This window comes from Clarias gariepinus, chromosome 9, assembly GCF_024256425.1.
Source record: "Clarias gariepinus isolate MV-2021 ecotype Netherlands chromosome 9, CGAR_prim_01v2, whole genome shotgun sequence".
Lineage (NCBI taxonomy): Eukaryota > Metazoa > Chordata > Actinopteri > Siluriformes > Clariidae > Clarias > Clarias gariepinus.
The window spans coordinates 10,879,647-10,897,512 of record NC_071108.1 but is presented as its reverse complement, the minus strand read 5'-3'; the positions used below and the strand labels follow the sequence as shown (position 1 = coordinate 10,897,512).

The window sequence follows — 17,866 nt, the reverse complement described above, 5'->3', positions numbered from 1 at the left end:
CTCCCTGTGTTAAGAGGAAGTGGTGTAGAGAATGAGCCCGTGCCCTCTGAGAGACTCATGAGTGGAGTGTTAATGTAGTGCTGCTGCTCCGCACTGAGTGCTGCTACTAATCTTACCACTAATTCAGTCCGGGTGACCCTGTGACACACAAACACACACACGCGGAATAAAGCAGTTCCATTATATGCATCATACTGATATATTCACATAAACACTGATAGTCTTTATTCAATCAGCTATTTTCTCTGCTCATCTACCTGTTTGTCTGTCCCTTTATTTATTTTACCTTAATCTCTTCTCTCGACTTTTTTCTTTTTTTTTTTTCATTACCTCCTTCAGATTTTTATAAGTTCCTTTGTTATATATATGTTCCTTTCATCATTTCTATCTTTCTTTCTTTTTCTTTCTTTACTTTTCTTTGTAAATTGCTTTTATTACTTTTACTTTGTTTGTTTCTTTTTTTCTTTCACTACCTCTTTCATACCTTTTTACAAGTCTTCTCTTCTCCTCTCCTCTCCTCTTCTCATCCCACTCTCCCTCCCTAGCTTCTCTGCTAATTGAGCACAGCGGCTCCACGTTTTCCAACATCACCGTTTGTTTCTGTCTGATTCACTGCAGTGCTGTGGGAGTGTGTACGAGGCACGAATCTGATTACTCACTCATGTGCTCTTAGATATTTTTTCACTATTCTGTTACTTAAGTGATGTAATTGCTTACTTCTCTCACTCTCACTCTCACGCACACACACACACACACATATATATATATATATATATATATATATATATATATATATATATAGTATAATATTTTTTCCGCACTTTTTTTACCCACTTTGAGACTCTTTTAATATTGGATTCTCTCTAGAAACACACACTCACACAAACACACAGTAATATTTATGCCACGGTCCTGTGTGTCAGAAGCTGATGCCAAGCAACACTGTGTGTGTGTGTTTGTGTGTGTGCGCCCTGGGCCACTGGCCACTAATGAACACAACCTAATGCTTTCTACTCCATGGACCCGACACTCTGGGCCAAATTTGCACAGAGAGAGAGAGAGAGAAAGAGAGAGGGAGCATGTGTGGGGTGTGTGTGTGGAAGTTAGAAGACTTCAATAGCACTAGGCAAGTCTAATCATTTTCCTGAAAATCCACTCGTCTGTTAATGAGTCATCTGTTTGTGGCCAGTGTGGATGTGTGAAGCACGTTAGAAAGAAATACACACAGACAAGGGCGGGATCTTTGTGTTTTTTGTAACATATACAGTATTAAAAAAAACAAACAAACAAAAAAAAAAACAGAACAAATATGGTGTTTCTCTTGAAAGCTTGGTCTAGATGTTTGAACTGCTCATTATCCATGTTTCCAGAACGCTGCTTTTCAGAAGAAGGTGGTATAAATGTGGAAACGGCGCCGGGTTTGATTGAATTGATTCAGCAGTTCAGGAATAAAAGGTGGGTGTAATGGCGTCTGATTCAGAGCGGATGAGTGGCGAAGTTCTCTCTCTGCGTCCGTTCTGTTTCACCCAGATGGAGAGGTGTAATTAGTTGAGACATTTATTGAGTCAGTGAAGTGAGCTGAGATGAGCTAACTGATTTTACATTCAGTGGAAATCTCCCCCATTAGCCGTGTAAAGGAAGGCGGGAACACGGCGCAGTCATTGTGCGCGAGCGTGAGCTGAGGTTAGCGTGCCCGCTTTATACCGCCGCAACTCGCACACAATTAAGATGTCAGTGCTGTTTATTTCATATAAGTCTAGCTAATTTAACCATGCCGCTAGACCTGGTTTCCAGAAAAAGGCACACACACACACAATACAGAGAGACGGCGGACCTTGCAGATGTTATATGGAAGTTTAGCAGAAGCTATTACTGCTGCTGTGATGGCATGCCGCGACCAATTGTCTCCTTGTTTTGGGCATGCGTGCGACTCATTTGTTTTTCAAATAAAAAAAATGTGTTTGGTGACACCTGGTGTGTGTGTGTGCGCACACAAAAATCCTTTTTCCTCACATATGGAGTGTTTTTTTTTTTTTTTGTCCAGTTGAGTGACTGATTGCTTACTCTGTGTGATCCAGACAGAGAAACAGTGTAAAGAAAGTGTGTGTGTGTGTGTGAGACAGAGAGAAAAACGGTCTAATGAAAGATTCAGTTTCCTTCATATCATGTGAAACCGCCAAGAGGGCAGGGATGCCTATTTATTGTCCAGTCTCTCTCTCTCTCTCTATCTCTCTCACACTCACACACATATTGTAGTGAGCGTTATTCTTTATTTCTCTTTTATCCTTCCTTATATTTCCTACTCTTTCTTTCTTTCTTTCTTTCTTTCTCTTTCCTTCTTTCTTTCTTTCTTTCTTTCTCTTTCCTTCCTTATTTCTTTCCTTCTTTCTTTCTTTCTTTCTTTCTTTCTTTCTTTCTCTTTCCTTCCTTCTTTCTTTCTTTCTCTTTCCTTCCTTCCTTCTTTCTTTCTTTCTTTCTTTTTTTCTTTCTTTCTATTTTCTTTCTCTTTCCCTTTTACTCTGTTTTTCTTTCTTTCTCTTTCCCTTTTACTCTGTTTTTCTTTCTTTCTCTTTTCTTTCTCTTTCCCTTTCACTCTGTTTTTCTTTCTTTCTCTTTTCCTTTCACTCCATTTTCTTTCTTTCTTTCTTTCTTTCTTTCTTTCTCCCTTTTACTCTTTTTTTTCTCTCTCTCTATTTCTTTCACTACATTTTTCTTTCTCTTTTCCTTTCACTCAATTTCCTTCCTTCCTTCCTTCCTTCCTTCCTTCCTTCCTTCCATGAATGAATGAATGAATGAATTAATTAATTAATATACTGTACATTTTACTTTGTGTCATCAGTTTGCTGCTGTTGAATTCAGCATCCAACTATACACCGCCCGCCCCCCCTCTCCTTCCCTATTGTTGCTTGTGACTTTTTTTTTTTATACCCATGTTTTTGTTTATATTACAAACTCGGTCAGGTTTTTCTTCCTTCCTTCAACGCTTTCCAGACAGTGTTTATATACAGTATTACAGTACTTGTCTTTTATCAAGTACCTTTCTTGTTTACCAAAAAAAAAAGTATTTAAAAATGTTACTCATCTTGCAAAACATTCAGTTTTACTGTGTGTATACGGTATATCTATAATATGTTATGCATGTATTATATTTAGTTGTACTTGGTTCTCTGTCCACCTTAAATTAGAGGAAATGCATGAAAAAGTAGGAAAATACTCATTTTTATCCTGTGCGTTTTTATGAGAGCGTCAAGAGCGTTACTTGTGATATTTTTCCTGGAATGAATGCATATACTGTACATTTTACTTTGGGTCATCCGTTTGCTGCTGTTGAATTCAGCATCCAACTAAACCCCCCCTTTCCTATTGTTGCTTGTGACTTTTGTTATATTCATGTTTTTGTTCATATTACAAACTCGGTCAGGTTTTTTCCCCTGGGTACATCACACACAAATCTCAGGTTGTCAGTGCTGTGCTTAAAGATACAGAGCGCTATTGGTCAGACCATATAGGCATAGTCAAGTATCGATTCTTTTAAAATAAGGGTATAGTCCCATATACTGTAGTACAGTGTGTGTGTGAGAGAGAGAGAGAGAGAGAGAGAGAGAGAGAAGCAGAAACATGCATGTCCATAGAGCTGTAACTTCCTGAGATCACTCTTTAATGGAATAGGTTGTGAGGTCAGTTTGTGTTTACACAACAGCTGAAAGTCTTGCATCAGACTTATGCAAGATGTGGCGGTGCGTGGTGTAGTGGTAGAACTGAGACATTGCTACAAATTTGCAAACTGGTAAAGATTTTCACTGCACTGTGGGTGAGTAAACTTCCAAAGGCAGTGATGCTCTTTATTCTGAATACTCTAACTCTGCACCTGTGACTCATTTTCTACTGCTCTGCACATGTAGACATGTTGAGTATACACCAGAGATCTAAAACCCCAAAGCAGTTTATGACAAAGGTTCTTCGGTGGATAATATTTCAGTGCTTAAAAACCTGCTACAAATTGGGGGGCCAGCAAATCCATATATGCTGTATACATATACTGTACATACGTATACGTATTTGCAAATAGTGTGTTTACATAAGCCTACACACAGTTGGCTACATACAGTAAGAAAAACATTTGCTTATATACTGTTGTAGTCAGTAGTTTACATACACTCCTTCATGCATTTTTACTTCACTATTCCGTCCACTTTGTGCTACTGTATGCAACAGTTTAACTCACCCCATAGCATGATGCAACCATCACCATGCTTTTTGTCACACGTTTTCCTCCAATCATATTTCTGGTTAAAACTCTCCTCCTGGAGGCTTTTTTTTTGACTATGTGATCAACTACAAACTTTAATTTAGCTTAATTTGCATTGCGGAGCAATGCTTTTTCCTTGGAAGGCAACTTTTTAGTCCATAGTGATGTAGAACCTGACAGTAGGCAGTGACACTAGTGTTCCAGGAGCTTTCAGTTCATGACAGAACTGTGCTGTGCTGTTTCCTCGGTTGTTCCTCACCATTTAAACCAATTGCTTCACACTTTGGGTTTTCTTCCACACCTTGACAAAGTGGCTAAAATCCCCAATTTTATGTACTTACATGTAGTTTTTTTAACCGATTTTTGGAATTTGCAGTTGTTTAGAAAGGAATCCAAGGAAACAGTCCACACTTCTTGGAATTCACCATCCTCTTCCTAAGTTCTGCCCTGAGCTCCTTGTTGTACTGTGTGTTGATCAGTCACATAATTTGTGTTGAACAAATCCTTCTTATGTGGACATATTGAAGCTGCCGGCTGTAGTCCTAAAGAATGTAATCCTGCAATTAGTCCTATATTGATATAAAAAAATATATATATATTAATTTATTTAAAATGGAACTTATGCTTTAAATTCTTAAGGTTTTCTTCTCTAAACTAACAAAAAAAAAAAAAAAAAAAACTGGGATTTGCGAAGAATAAAGAATTTCACTGTGCAGTAATGCATATTTGATCAATAAAGCCTGAACTTATAAAACTTATATTATTATTACTTATATTACTTATATTTAATGCTCCATAAAAAAAGACCATTTCAAATTATTAATTGATAGGCTGATATTGTCATTTCATTCATCTTCATAGTGACTGTATGTGCACGTATGCCTGCTTACCTAAGAAAACATGTTTACTATTACATTTGTTAATAATTGAACAATATTAGTTAAAAAATATTTTAACTAAGATAAGGCAATCACATGTAAATCTGGAATTATTAATGTTTGCTCACGTTTCGAACTGTTCAGTAATAACTGACCTCCTGGTAGGCCTGTGCGCCTTGCTTCATTTTATATAAAAAACTTCTTGACTCATTTTTTACACTTAAGTTGTGTACCATCGGATTTTTTAAGGTTAATGGAGAATGTTTTGAGTTCATATTAAAGAAATTCTATTGCTGCACATGATATGGACTAAAGTATGTAAACATTTGATGATCACATCCATATGTGCTTCTTGTTGTGGTATTCATGGAATCCCATTTATACACACACATTACCATTTCTACTATAGTCCTTACCTTAGTGAAGTGTTTATGCCTTTCCCTACCTGCCTACCTAAGACTCTGCTCTTTGTTTTAAATATGATCCCTTGTCCCTGTCTAACATACACTACATTCTATGATACGACTTAATAAAACAGTGAGTGTGAGATGCTCAAATGCAAATGACAAAAAGGAGAGTTGTACGAAATTTAGCTGTAAAGCTGAACTTTAGGATTCCTGACTATCTTTGCATTGCAGCAGAAGTGGTTTCTGACCCAGCAACTCTTGATTACGCATTATGAAGGTCCATAGAAAGCAACGATGTGCATTTAAAGAAAAGCACACATTTAATAGCATTATTCCCACACACATACTCAACTCAAACTTTTATTTGTGCTTTAAGTAGTTGCACAAATCTAAGCTATTCCATGTTTAACAGCTTGGATTTTTGCATTTATTTAAAGCACGAATGAAAGTTCGAGTTGAGTATGTGTGTGTGAGTAATGCTATTAAATGTGTGCTGCTCTTGTGTTTTAAGCAGTGCTGCTCTTGTGTTTTTCAGAAGTTACCACCAGTCCTTAATTGAAAAAACTTTAATGAAAAAACCTTGATACATTTTTTTTAATACATTTTCTTAAAAAATTGGCAAATTTGGTTGAACGAATGTGTGTGTTATTAATAGAAAAATGGACCCCATATTACGGCAGAAAGCTCAGAATTACTGATATACATGCAAATAAGGAAGTGCAGTCTATAATGACACGTCGACATGATGGATGTGGAGGGTTTGCTGAAGTGTTGCTAAGTGTAGGTTTAGAAAATAAGGAAATCTATGGTAATTGCTAGACATTGGGAGCTAAGATGGAGTGGCCCGAAGTGCACTGATGTTTTCTTTTTTGCTAGGCTTATACTAATACTAATAGAACATTTTTTTTTCATAACATGGGTTATCTTTCGAAGTGTTATGACTACATTTTCTTATAATAATAATAATAATAATAATAATTTTGGTATTTCGGGCACCCATACTATTATTATTGCACTTTTAGTACAGAACTTTGATATTCAAAGTGGATCTTTCTTGTCTAGGAATGTTACCAAAATTAAAATTTTTCAAATTCAGGATCAGGCGGCTGCATCTTCCTCAATTTTGCACGCACCAGCATGAAACTTACACAGATCAACTTAAAAATTTACAGCACATATCATTAACACATTCAAATTGTAAACTTGTCAGAAGAATACCGTCACCCACCTCATCTATGCCAAATCCATTGCTAATTAAGTCAATGCTGGACACAATAGAATGGCACCAGAACACCCAGTGCATCACAGCCTGCTGTCCAGAGTAGGCCCAGAGTACCCACAACACCCAAAGGATCTGCTGCCAAGGTCCTCCTGGCAGACACCACTAAATGCACTGGGGAGCCATGTTTTTAACATTACGTGTTATGTAGTAACATTACGTGGATTGGTGTATATTAGATCCAGTTTTCCCAAGCTGAAAAGTTTAGGAAATTTTGGAACATTTTGTTCTGATCAGAAAATGAGAAACGTTTTATTTAAATTAACACTCTAGCACTAATGGCTCCAGAAATATCTTGAAGTTTATGCAAGATATCAGGTTACATTCTTAGCATGTAAGTTAACCAGGCAGACACAGACGCTGCTAAGACAGCCAGGCTAATCCTATCATCGCATATACAGTACACTCGGAATATCTCAGAAGCCCTATGGTGTAGAAAGGAGCTGTTTTTACTGTTTTGTACAGAAAAACGGATGCATCCTTGTATTTATATTTTGTTTTCCTATACAGTTTACACTTGAATGAAGCAACCATTTAGAAACTTTAGAGTTTGAAATATTATATAGCTGATCTAGAAGGATAGATGTAATGTATTGATCGCCAAGGGGAAATGAAAGACATATACTATTTACATATATTATTCATCCCACATTTCCCCTAAGGAATTAGTAAAGTACATCTATCCATCTAGATCAGCCTACAATCATATAATGTGCGGTGACTTACTACGGTTTTAAATGTGGATTACTATGTCAGGTTCAAATAGCTTCTCTATTTCAACTCTGCAACAGAGATCCACAAATTACGAAAAAATAAGAGTAGTCATAAAGGGAGGCATGTTTAATTTCCCACAGCAACTTGTTTAAATTCTGTGCAACACTTTATGAGAGCCAAAGTGACTAAGTGAGTGATAGGAGACAGATCTGATGTAGCTCAAGCCGCAGCATGCCGTATACTCCCTAGCGTGCTGCATGACCGTGTCAGCTTTTCATGACACACAGCACTTCTGTTGTTAGGGACATTTTGCCCTTTTCAAGGGGTTATGTTGTTAAATAATTCATATTTTTATTGACTTATACGTAAGTCAAACAACCTCTACCTGAATGTTTTTTCATCCACTGTGAGCTTTGCCTTTTATGGAGTTACATGAGCATCACAGAATGCAAATCAGCTGAGCCAAGCACCATGTTGGGCATCTGGCATTTCATCAAAATGATTTTACCCCATTTTGACCCAGTTTAATTCGGCGCACATGTTTATGCAATATTATATTAAAATATTGCATATAGTAACGTGTTCATCATTTAATTTTAATTTTCTCTAATGCAATACTGTAAAATCTCGGTTATCTTCTTGTCATTCGTGTATTATAATTGACTCTTTGTTGGTTATATTTTATTATAATGGTTACATTTAGTTAAAGCACTTTGTTTTTGTGTTGTCTAGGATGGACAAACATGTGGATGCATGATGCTTTGTTAAAAGTGTGAAACGTATGGTTAAATACTGTAGTTATGTTACTGAAGTTAATCTCATTCATGGTTGATTTCTGATCAGTCTTCTGTGTCTGTGCTTACCATTGTGCTTCACAGTAAATACAGTGTTGTCAGCAATAGAGGGAACTCAGCTGCTGTATTCTCTCCAGCCACACTCCGCCCTCAATCCCATCATGCACCTACTCCCACCCAATATCATGGTATCTGGCAATGAACTCATCCCTGGTGTCCTTCCTCCTACAGACAGCACAGGTAAGATTACCCATGATGCCCATGCCTCTTAAATTGTTACTAATCCAAAACAGCAATTGATTTTAAAAGGATTTAAAGTAGTCCCCAAAGTGGCGTAAAGGATGATGTAGCTCAGAATCATCAGAAAACAAAACAAAACAAAAAAATCAAATTAGATCCATAACCAGTTGGCTGAAGCAGGAGATCCTTTGTTGTCATGGGGATGGCTCATGATATGTTGGCGCAGAATAGACACTGACAGAATTTTGCTGGGTCGAAAGTCAAGCTTCGGGCATAATCAAAAGCACTTTAGTTGTCTTGTGTATTTCTTGTGTTTGCTGCTAAGGGAATTTGCGATTCATCTCCACTGAATCTCGATCAGAGGAATTCTCTACGCTGAATAAAATCTGAGTTTATGGCAGTATGTAATGGATCGTGTGGAGTGGGGGTTGACAGAGTAGAGGAAAATATGCAGAAAGGAGCTGATCGTGATGCCAGGCTAATCCCTCAGCACTCCAGACTGCAGTTTGAAAAAGAAGACACAGATCACACTCTGTCTCTGTTTCTCTGTTCCCTCAGTCCGCCTTTTCTTTTCTGCCTCCCAGCTTGCAGTTTGTACTGCTGTACTGCAGCCTCATCACCTGATCATTCATGCAATGCTATTAAGAAATCATGGGAAACATTAGCAACGCGAATTTAATTACATTTAATCATGCACATGTGATACTTCTGTTGCAGCCAGCAAATTATCAAGATCAAGTATTAAGGGTACTGTAAAGGAAAGGAAATTTTGCATTAATTTTGGGAACCCAGGTTTTAGAGCCTGGAGGAAGAGTGGAGAGGCACAAAATCCAAGCAACTTGAAGTCCAGTGTGAAGTTTCCTGCCGTTGGTGATGATTTGGTATGCCATGTCATCTGCAGGTGTTGGTCGGCTGTGGTTTATCAAGTCCAAAGTCAACGTGGCCATCTACCAGGAGATTTTAGAGTACTTCATGCTCTCTCATGCTGACAAGCTTTATGGAGGTGCTGATTTTCTTTTCCAGCAGGACTTGGCACCTGCCCACAGTGCCAAAACTACCACTTACCATTATATTACTGTGCTTGATTGATTGGTTAGCCAATGTGCTTGACCTGAACCTAATAGAGAATCTGTTATATTGTCAAGAGGAAGTACCCAACCCAACAATACAGCTGATGTGAAGGCTGCTATTTAAGCAACTTAGTCGTTAATAACTGTCAATAGTGCCACAGGCTGATTCCATACTGTATATGCCATGCCACATTGCAGTAATTCATGTTGAAGGCATGACCAAGTGTTAAGTGCATAAATGAACATCTTTTTCCTAGAATGGACTTTTCTGCCTTTAAAATGCTTTTTTGACTGATCTTAAAAAAAATTCAAATATTTTGAGATACTGGATTTTTGATTGTCATAAGCTGTAAGCCATAATCATCATAAAAAAGGCTTGAAGTATTTCACTTTACGTGTAATGAATCTAGAATACATAAGTGTTTCATTTTTTAAATTACTGTCTTTAGTAGATGAGAGAGAAAAAAAAAATCAAAACAGTTACTTATTCCAATTCTTTTGCCTAGCAATTTAGTTTTGTTGCTGCACAGACTCAACTCTTTTTTAAATTAAAAACTATTTTAAAAAATGGATTTGGCTGTTCCTCTATAATTTTACAGATAGAGCACTCTAAACTATTCATATGTTTATATAAAGCACAGCATCCTTGTGTAGGAGCGGATTATTCGATGCTTTTGTTTGGAATTTTTAACAGAATCTAAAAGAAAAAAAATATTATTGAGTCAGGATATTTATAAAATCGTGACATTAACAGAATCGCAATACAAATCATATTGGTACCTGGATATCGTGATCATATTGTATCAGGTGGTTCCTTCTATAGTACTTAGTTTCTTTTTGTTTTGTTTATAATTCGAATAAACCTGTTATTGGTTTATTTGATCAAGAAAAAATTTATGTTTAGAAGTAATTAGCAGTGTTTACTTTAGGGTTTTTACCCTAAAAACTTATTTAAAATCCAACTGATAGTTCGCACACCTCAATCAAAATAGATTAAACCAATTCAGAGCAATTTAAATTCAATTTCTATCTGATTGAATAATCTGTTAAGCAGAAGAACAACGGCCATGTAAACCTCTGTGTGTTTGTGATTACTTTCTGCCCCGCTCTTTTACTCTATCTCACTCTCTCTTGCTGTCTGTGTCCCTCTGGACCTCGATCTTTTTCTGTTTAGGCTCCACTGCTCCACGATAGTGCTTGTTGCTGGATGACTGTGTGTGTGTGTGAGTGCATGTGTGCACCTGTCTGTTTGTGTGTGAGTGAGAAAACCAAAGCTCTTGAGTTCTGGCTGTAACTGCGATTGGCTAAGCCTTTAGAATTGAAGCACCACTTGCTCTGACTCACACATATCCCAGTTTATAGCATCCTGTAAACACACACACACTGTAACTTTAAGTTTAACGCATGGACGGCACCACAAACGCGAGGCAAGGCCTTTGGGGGGAGGCAAGGTGGCGGTGGTAAGGATCATTTTATTTAGAAAAAAATGGGGTAGGAAAAGCGGAGAGGAATGTGCACTTGCAGGTCTGCATAATAAGCTTGCATGTGGGTACCGTTGGCGAGGGTGGCAGGCAGTGTGGGCCCACATGGGCAGCGGCTCCTGCATGCCCCATGAGCACTCTTCTTCCCGCTGACCTGGCCAGCCGGCCCCTCCCACCTCTCCACTAGGCATGGCCTCAGATAGGAGCCCCTCTCGACGTCCAATGGCTGGGCGGCTTTCCCAGTTAGGGACGGGGTTCTTAACGTGGTAGCGCAGCGGCAACAGATTGAGATCCACACACACACACATGCGCACACACACATTATACAAACACAGACTTTATGAATGCTATAAATCATGTAAATACCTTGTACCGCTTTGTTCATATCCAAACACAGCATACACATGCACTTAGAAACATAGCAGCGCTGATTCACATCAGTCTAGCAGGGTCCAGTCACTGAGGAACTGGAAGCAGATGTGGTTTTACTTGTACTCTACTTTTCAGGAAATTCTTTATTTTTTATAGCACACAGATAATGGTGTATGTTGAGAAACCTAAATCTCTGAATTTTATTGGTCTCCAGCTGTTCATTACAACACATTAGTAGTAAATGAACTTACGGATTTATGATGTGGTGATATTTATAGCTATTTATTCCAGTTAAGATTTAATGTAAAACTAACATTTAGTGGAATTGATACATTGATTAAGCTGAACGTCGGTGTAGTTTACGTTCTGTTATTAAATGTAATTCTGACCTTTTTTTTATTATTATTATTTTTCACTTTGCCGTTCACCTGTGTTTCTGCTATCTGTACATGTCCTCACACTAGTGTATTTATTCATTAAAAAACAGGATTAGCCTCATCTTCCCGCCGGGTGGCTGATCACAGCAAATCTCACTTCTTTTTGTCTGTGGTTTTGAAGGTTTTTGACCTTGTACATTGTAGCATAATAACAGGCACAATACCTAAACTCCATAAAACTGGAGAGTGTGTGCTAGATAGAATATTGTCTGGTTTGGTTTTACATCATATCTGACATCACACGCAAGAGCTCGGTTTGCAAGAGCAAGGTGCACATTTGAGTAGCAACTTGAAATAAGATAGTTGCAAAGGCCCTAATAAATAAATTAATGATAACACCACCACCAATAATAATAATAATAATAATAATAATGATAATAATGATAATAATGATAATAAATTCTTCTTCTTCTTCTTCTTCTTCTTCTTATAGATTTGTATATATTTCTATTTTATTTTGTAGTTTGTGTAAATTAAAATATTCCAACATACAGTATACTTTTACTTTATTCCAAAAAAATATTGGAAATTCTATATTTAGTTTAATTGTATTTTTAAGTGCAGTTTTCTTTTCATTGTAGTGAAATCTTTCTACTCTATTTTTCTTTTTTATGTAATGGACTAGGCATTTTTCTGTGCATCATACTGGGAAATGGTTGTGTATGTGACAAATTCAATTATTATAATTATCATTATTACTATAATTTATTATTATTGTTATTAGTAGTAGTAGTAGTGTTAATTTTTCTATATTGCTGCATATTAAATGGATTATTTCTAGAAACAAACAAAAAAAATCCTTTTGGGTATTTAAACTTGAAGTGCTTTTGTCAATTTTTTTCACGTTGTTCCTAAAGTATTTTTATGACATTCTTTTTAAGAAAAAGAGATCCTGAAAACCTTATATTTAGGTGTCATGTGAAGAGTTAATATTTGACGTTATGTTTTTCCTGTCTAATTAATTTTTTTGTTACTCAATGTTAATTTTTTTTAGTGTTTATTATAGAAAGATTTTTGCGACAGACTAATCATAAATTTGTTAGTTCACCTACCAATCACATGCCTTTAAAACTCATTGCCTACCTCTAGAGTATAACAGTTGGTTAGATAGTATCAGGCATTAAGGGCAAGTGTGTTCCAGGAAAGAGAACTCTGAACTTGGAGAAGCCGCCATTTTTATCCTCCTTCATAAATATTAACATAATGGCTTTGTGCTGTAGTGTTTATTATGTAGCGAAATGAACGAAAAAATGAGAAAGCAAATAAATAGACAAATAAGATACTGTTGATTAACAGCAATAACAATAGTAATAGAGACAGCAGCAGCATTAATTGCAAAATTAATTTTGTGATGGGGTTTCAGTCTGCATGAACGCACAAAATAAAGAGGAAAAAAGTCTCTGCTTTTTATTTTCTATGTTTGTACTGGTTGGAGGTTAAATCAGCAAAAAACATTTCCTCCTGTTGTGATCTTATATGCCAAGATACTGATTGGCTAGCAAAATGTCCATGTTGTAATGGGTTCTTCAGGGGCGGTGCCCTTTGCTGCATACACGTGCATCACATGTAGTTGTATTTTTAAGTATGTAGTGATGACATTTACACTATTGCATATTATTTTCCATAATCTAGATTATGACAAGGTCATAAGGTTATAGAATACCTTTGGTTTTTCTTAATTTTTTAAATTTAAATATCACATTTTTCTCGTCCCATATTTGTCATTATCTGCTGTAATGTATGATGTAATAAAATGGCGTCCTGCCATTATAGAACTCTTCTCTTGGTGGCCCTTCTATTTGTAGGACAGGCCTTGGGATATAAAATTTATGCCCTGATTACATCATACAAATATCTCTATATTCTACCAAATGTATTAATTAAAATCCTGGCTTTATTTGAAGCTCTTTAAAACCCAACTTTTGCCTTCAAAAGTGTGTCCTTGAATATTTGAGTCCATCTGTGTTTGGCTGAGTGTAGCTCGCTGCCTTCAGGGTGATCCTCTATCTGTTATTTCAGTGAGAATTTTAAAACTAAACTACAACCATGAGTTCATATGAAGTGAACATTTTGGCTGGTGGTTTTGGCTCAGCAATTGAACAGGTTTGTGTGATGAGATAAGAGACATAACGATAGCCAAGGCAAGATGGCGGTTAATTACTATTCTTGTACAATCACTCTTTTACTCAAATTTATGAAAACAATCATTGATGCAACTGGATTTTCTCGGAAAGTAGACCTGTCTAGTTTTTACTAAATGAACCTCATCCATTTTAAAATTATTTAAAGTCTCAAATGCCATAATGTATGGAATAAAGATGTTAATTATGTAAGGGATAACCAACAAAGGACTGTGTGAAACTAATGCAACCCAGAGGGTGTGATGCGGTAAGACACACAAGAGCCCATGGAGTGTTAGTCCACTTCCACCACAGCATTTCGCTAATTATTATCAAGTTTAATTTATTAAGAAATGAATCTTTGCACATTATAATGGTTTATAGTTTACCTGGCTAGTCATTTTAAAGAATTAAAATGTCTCTGTACTTTTCCTGATGTGGGAGAGCTGTTACGTCCATTTCCATTCATAAATGTTAAATAAATATCTTCTAAAAAAGTCACCAGACCATCTATAACTTGGTTTACTTAAAAAAAAAGGCTCTGTGTAAGAGCTGTTACTACAGCTATAATAACTTTGAAATGTGTGCAGTAATAACAGTTTGTCATTCACATTTCAGCTGCAGCTACTGTCTGAGTTGTGCTTTTATAAGAAAGTAATGTACATACTGTATTAAGGTATTTCTGGCTGGAATTCAGATATCAGGTTTATATGAATGTGCTGGTTTTAAAGACTCTAACATTCCTACTCCAAAAGGTCTAACATCTGTACTTTTACTTTACTACATTTCTGCATGCCATTGCATGTGATTACTTAACCACAATCGTATATAATATTTGAAGAGGAACTTTTGATACCTGCTGACTAGTATGCATAAAATTGTAGTAGTTTACCTTGTGGCAAGCTTAGTAATGTTACATGTGTTTGAAACTAGACAAGTAGCCTTTTGAAGACAATGACGAAAACATCATGCTCGAGAGAGAGATATAAAAAAAATTCTTTACAATGAAAAAGGCTATTGTGAGCTAATACAAGGTCAGTATTTTTAATTTGTAATTGCATTCTAAGGTGGGTTTCTTTGTTTCTGAGTTCATCTTTATTGTAGAATCGATAACATTAGAACGAGTGTGATGTTACTGTATACATGAAGTGACACATGGGCTGTCATGTTGTCTTGCGAATGTGCTACAATGTTACATGCAACTGTAAACAGTGGGGAATAAAGTGCAAGCTATTATTTTGTATTACAGTAGATTAAAATAAGTTATACACATTGTTTGCTCATCAGGGACAACCTGATCATTTTAATTTATCCATTTTTTTCCCACACTGCCTTTCCATCTATGACCACAGTTGAAAGCGCCATATAAATACTGTACAATTGACTAAATAGTAAACAATTAAATTGTTTTAGGAGAATTAACCAGTTCAGGGTGGTAAGAGAAACTTGGCTTACTTTTGGTCTATAGCACACCACCCAGGCACAGGTTATTGTCCTGTAAGAGCGATCCTTGTGGAGTGTAATTTCTTACTTAACTCTGTAGTCCAAGTTATTTTTATAGTGCACTTGGTTTACAAGTAAAACAGACCTACAGATCCCAAATTGGAAAACACCACTGTTGCGAGTGTTCTTGACTTTGCTATAGGAGGTGCAACATGTAACTTGAGGTCATATTAATGTGGTGTCTTTGTGCTCTCTGTAAGTATCTTACAAACTACTACGTAAACAATTAACCAGCTACTAAAGACAATTACATTGTAATGGCGCTCATTTCTTAGTGACCATTCATGCTGCCTGTGTGGCATTTTCTTGACCCAGTCTTGCTTAAATGAATTCCAATAAATTTCTTCTCTCCTACGCTAGCATAATCTGTCTTACCCCATACTGAACAATGACGTTCGACTCTTTCATTTTCGTGTCTGATTGAACCGCCGAACACTAAGAGCCCTGGTGTTCTCGCGTGCTGGGTAATAACATATCTGTCCCGCTAATCAAATCACTTCTAAGTGGTATAAAAGAAGAAGAGCTCTATCACTTTGAAGAAACTGTATATACATGTTAAGGCATGATGAGAAGACTGAAAGCAGAGGAAACGATAATGTTCAGATTAGCGGCGAGACAGGCATTATAGGTCCAGGACTTGAGTGAATTCTGTCCTGCTAAGCTGAATAGATGACAGTGCAGACCTCATGCATCTCAGAGGCTTAATTTGACTTAACATTCAAGAAGCGGACACTGGCTTTCACCTACCGTGCATGAATACCCACTAATGAAAACAATCATTAGGAGATCCGGGATTGTTCAGTCAGGCTAATTAAAACCTGTAATAAATAAGCAGCTACCAGGAAAACCCACACGCTTAAATTTAAATTTCCTGCGAAACACTCTCCATTAGCAGTCGTGCTGTTCACTCAGTTCTGATTAAATTTTTGGTGCACTCACTTGACCTCATAATTAGATAATTTACATTCATCTTTCAAGGTTTTTTTCTTAACCTTTTTGTTTTTTCAGCCCCCCAAAAAAGAGATTATACTGGGAACATAACATTTGATGGGCAAAATTGAAACGTTTAGTGTGTTTGCTAATGAGTTTGCTTTAATTTCACACAGAACACAATTTGAATTTCAAATAATTGTATGAATAAATAATTCAAAACTGTCTTGAAGGCTGTGTCATGAAACTGGTCGTAAAGTTAAAGGAATATTTGCGTGTAGAAATCACCAGTAAACTGCCTGAGCATGAAATGCATGCAGCTAGAGGTAAATAGACAAGAATAAAATATTTTGTGTGCTATTTGTTTCTTTTATCTCGTTTTATTTTATAGTTCCAAGTATCCAAAAGCTCTGCATTTCGGCTTACGCTATCTACAAAATCACCAACACACACACACACACACACACACACACACACACACACATACACACAAAAAAAATGCATGCATTGTTAGGTTCGTTTTATGTGGCTGATTCGAAGTGGAATCGCTTTTCCACTAGTGTTGAATGGACTAAATCATTCAGACACCCTTGCCATTGTCGTGTCCTGCTCTGAAGCTGGAAGCGAACCAGGGTTTTTTTTCAGAAAGGCTAAATGCTATGTGCGTATCTGAAATCACCTTTAGAGTTTTAGTACTTAGGGATCCTAAGACCTACTCTTAAAGCTCCATCAGTTTTCCTTTTATTAAACCTTTTATGTGTTTTCCAGAAGATGCTTTGCGGAAACCAAGGCTGCTACCTACTTTCTCTTGTGTGCTGGAGAAGATGCGTGTGTCCCTCAGTCCCTCCATACAGGCATTTGAGGCAGACATGCTAGAGAGGCTGAACAGTGATCGCAACATGGTAACACACCCATTATAATAATTTCACTATGCACTCATAGGGTATTTTTTATTTTTTTTTGTATGTATGTACTGTTGTGACAGTTTCATTCCTGATTCAAGTTTGATTTATGGATGTTCTTAATATAATATAATTGTCATTTTGTAATCATTAGCATGATTTTGCTACAATGTTATCACGTTCAATTGTTAGGAACAATACATTTTTGATTTATGAGATTCTATAAGCATGAGCATGCCTTACTCATATTTCACACAGTTTTCTAACTCAGTTCTCATAATCACCATCCACTCACAAATTCCCTGGGCAGATGTAATGATCTAATGTGGACTAAACCAGCCAAGTAAGTGTGTGTGTGTGTGATGCTGCCTCATTGTTCACTGCTTTCTCACTTAGTGTTATTGCTGTCATTATCACACCCACGTGGGAAAGTATCTGCGTGTCTTATATTGAATACAATGCAGCATAATCATTACTCACACTGCACCGG

The 17,866-nt window shown here is 36.7% G+C and overlaps 1 protein-coding gene across 3 annotated transcripts in view; it reads left to right on the top strand.

Moving 5' to 3' along the window:
• nphp4 (nephronophthisis 4) overlaps nt 1-17,866 on the top strand; it is a 208,299-nt gene that overhangs the window by 39,665 nt on the left and 150,768 nt on the right. For 2 of the 3 annotated variants that reach the window (XM_053503109.1, XM_053503111.1), the window contains exons 5-6: nt 8,406-8,561; nt 17,243-17,376. In XM_053503109.1, coding sequence (XP_053359084.1) covers nt 8,406-8,561; nt 17,243-17,376 — 290 coding nt within the window. The remainder of the gene's footprint in view (nt 1-8,405; nt 8,562-17,242; nt 17,377-17,866) is intronic. The other variant, XM_053503110.1, reaches the window with a different exon arrangement.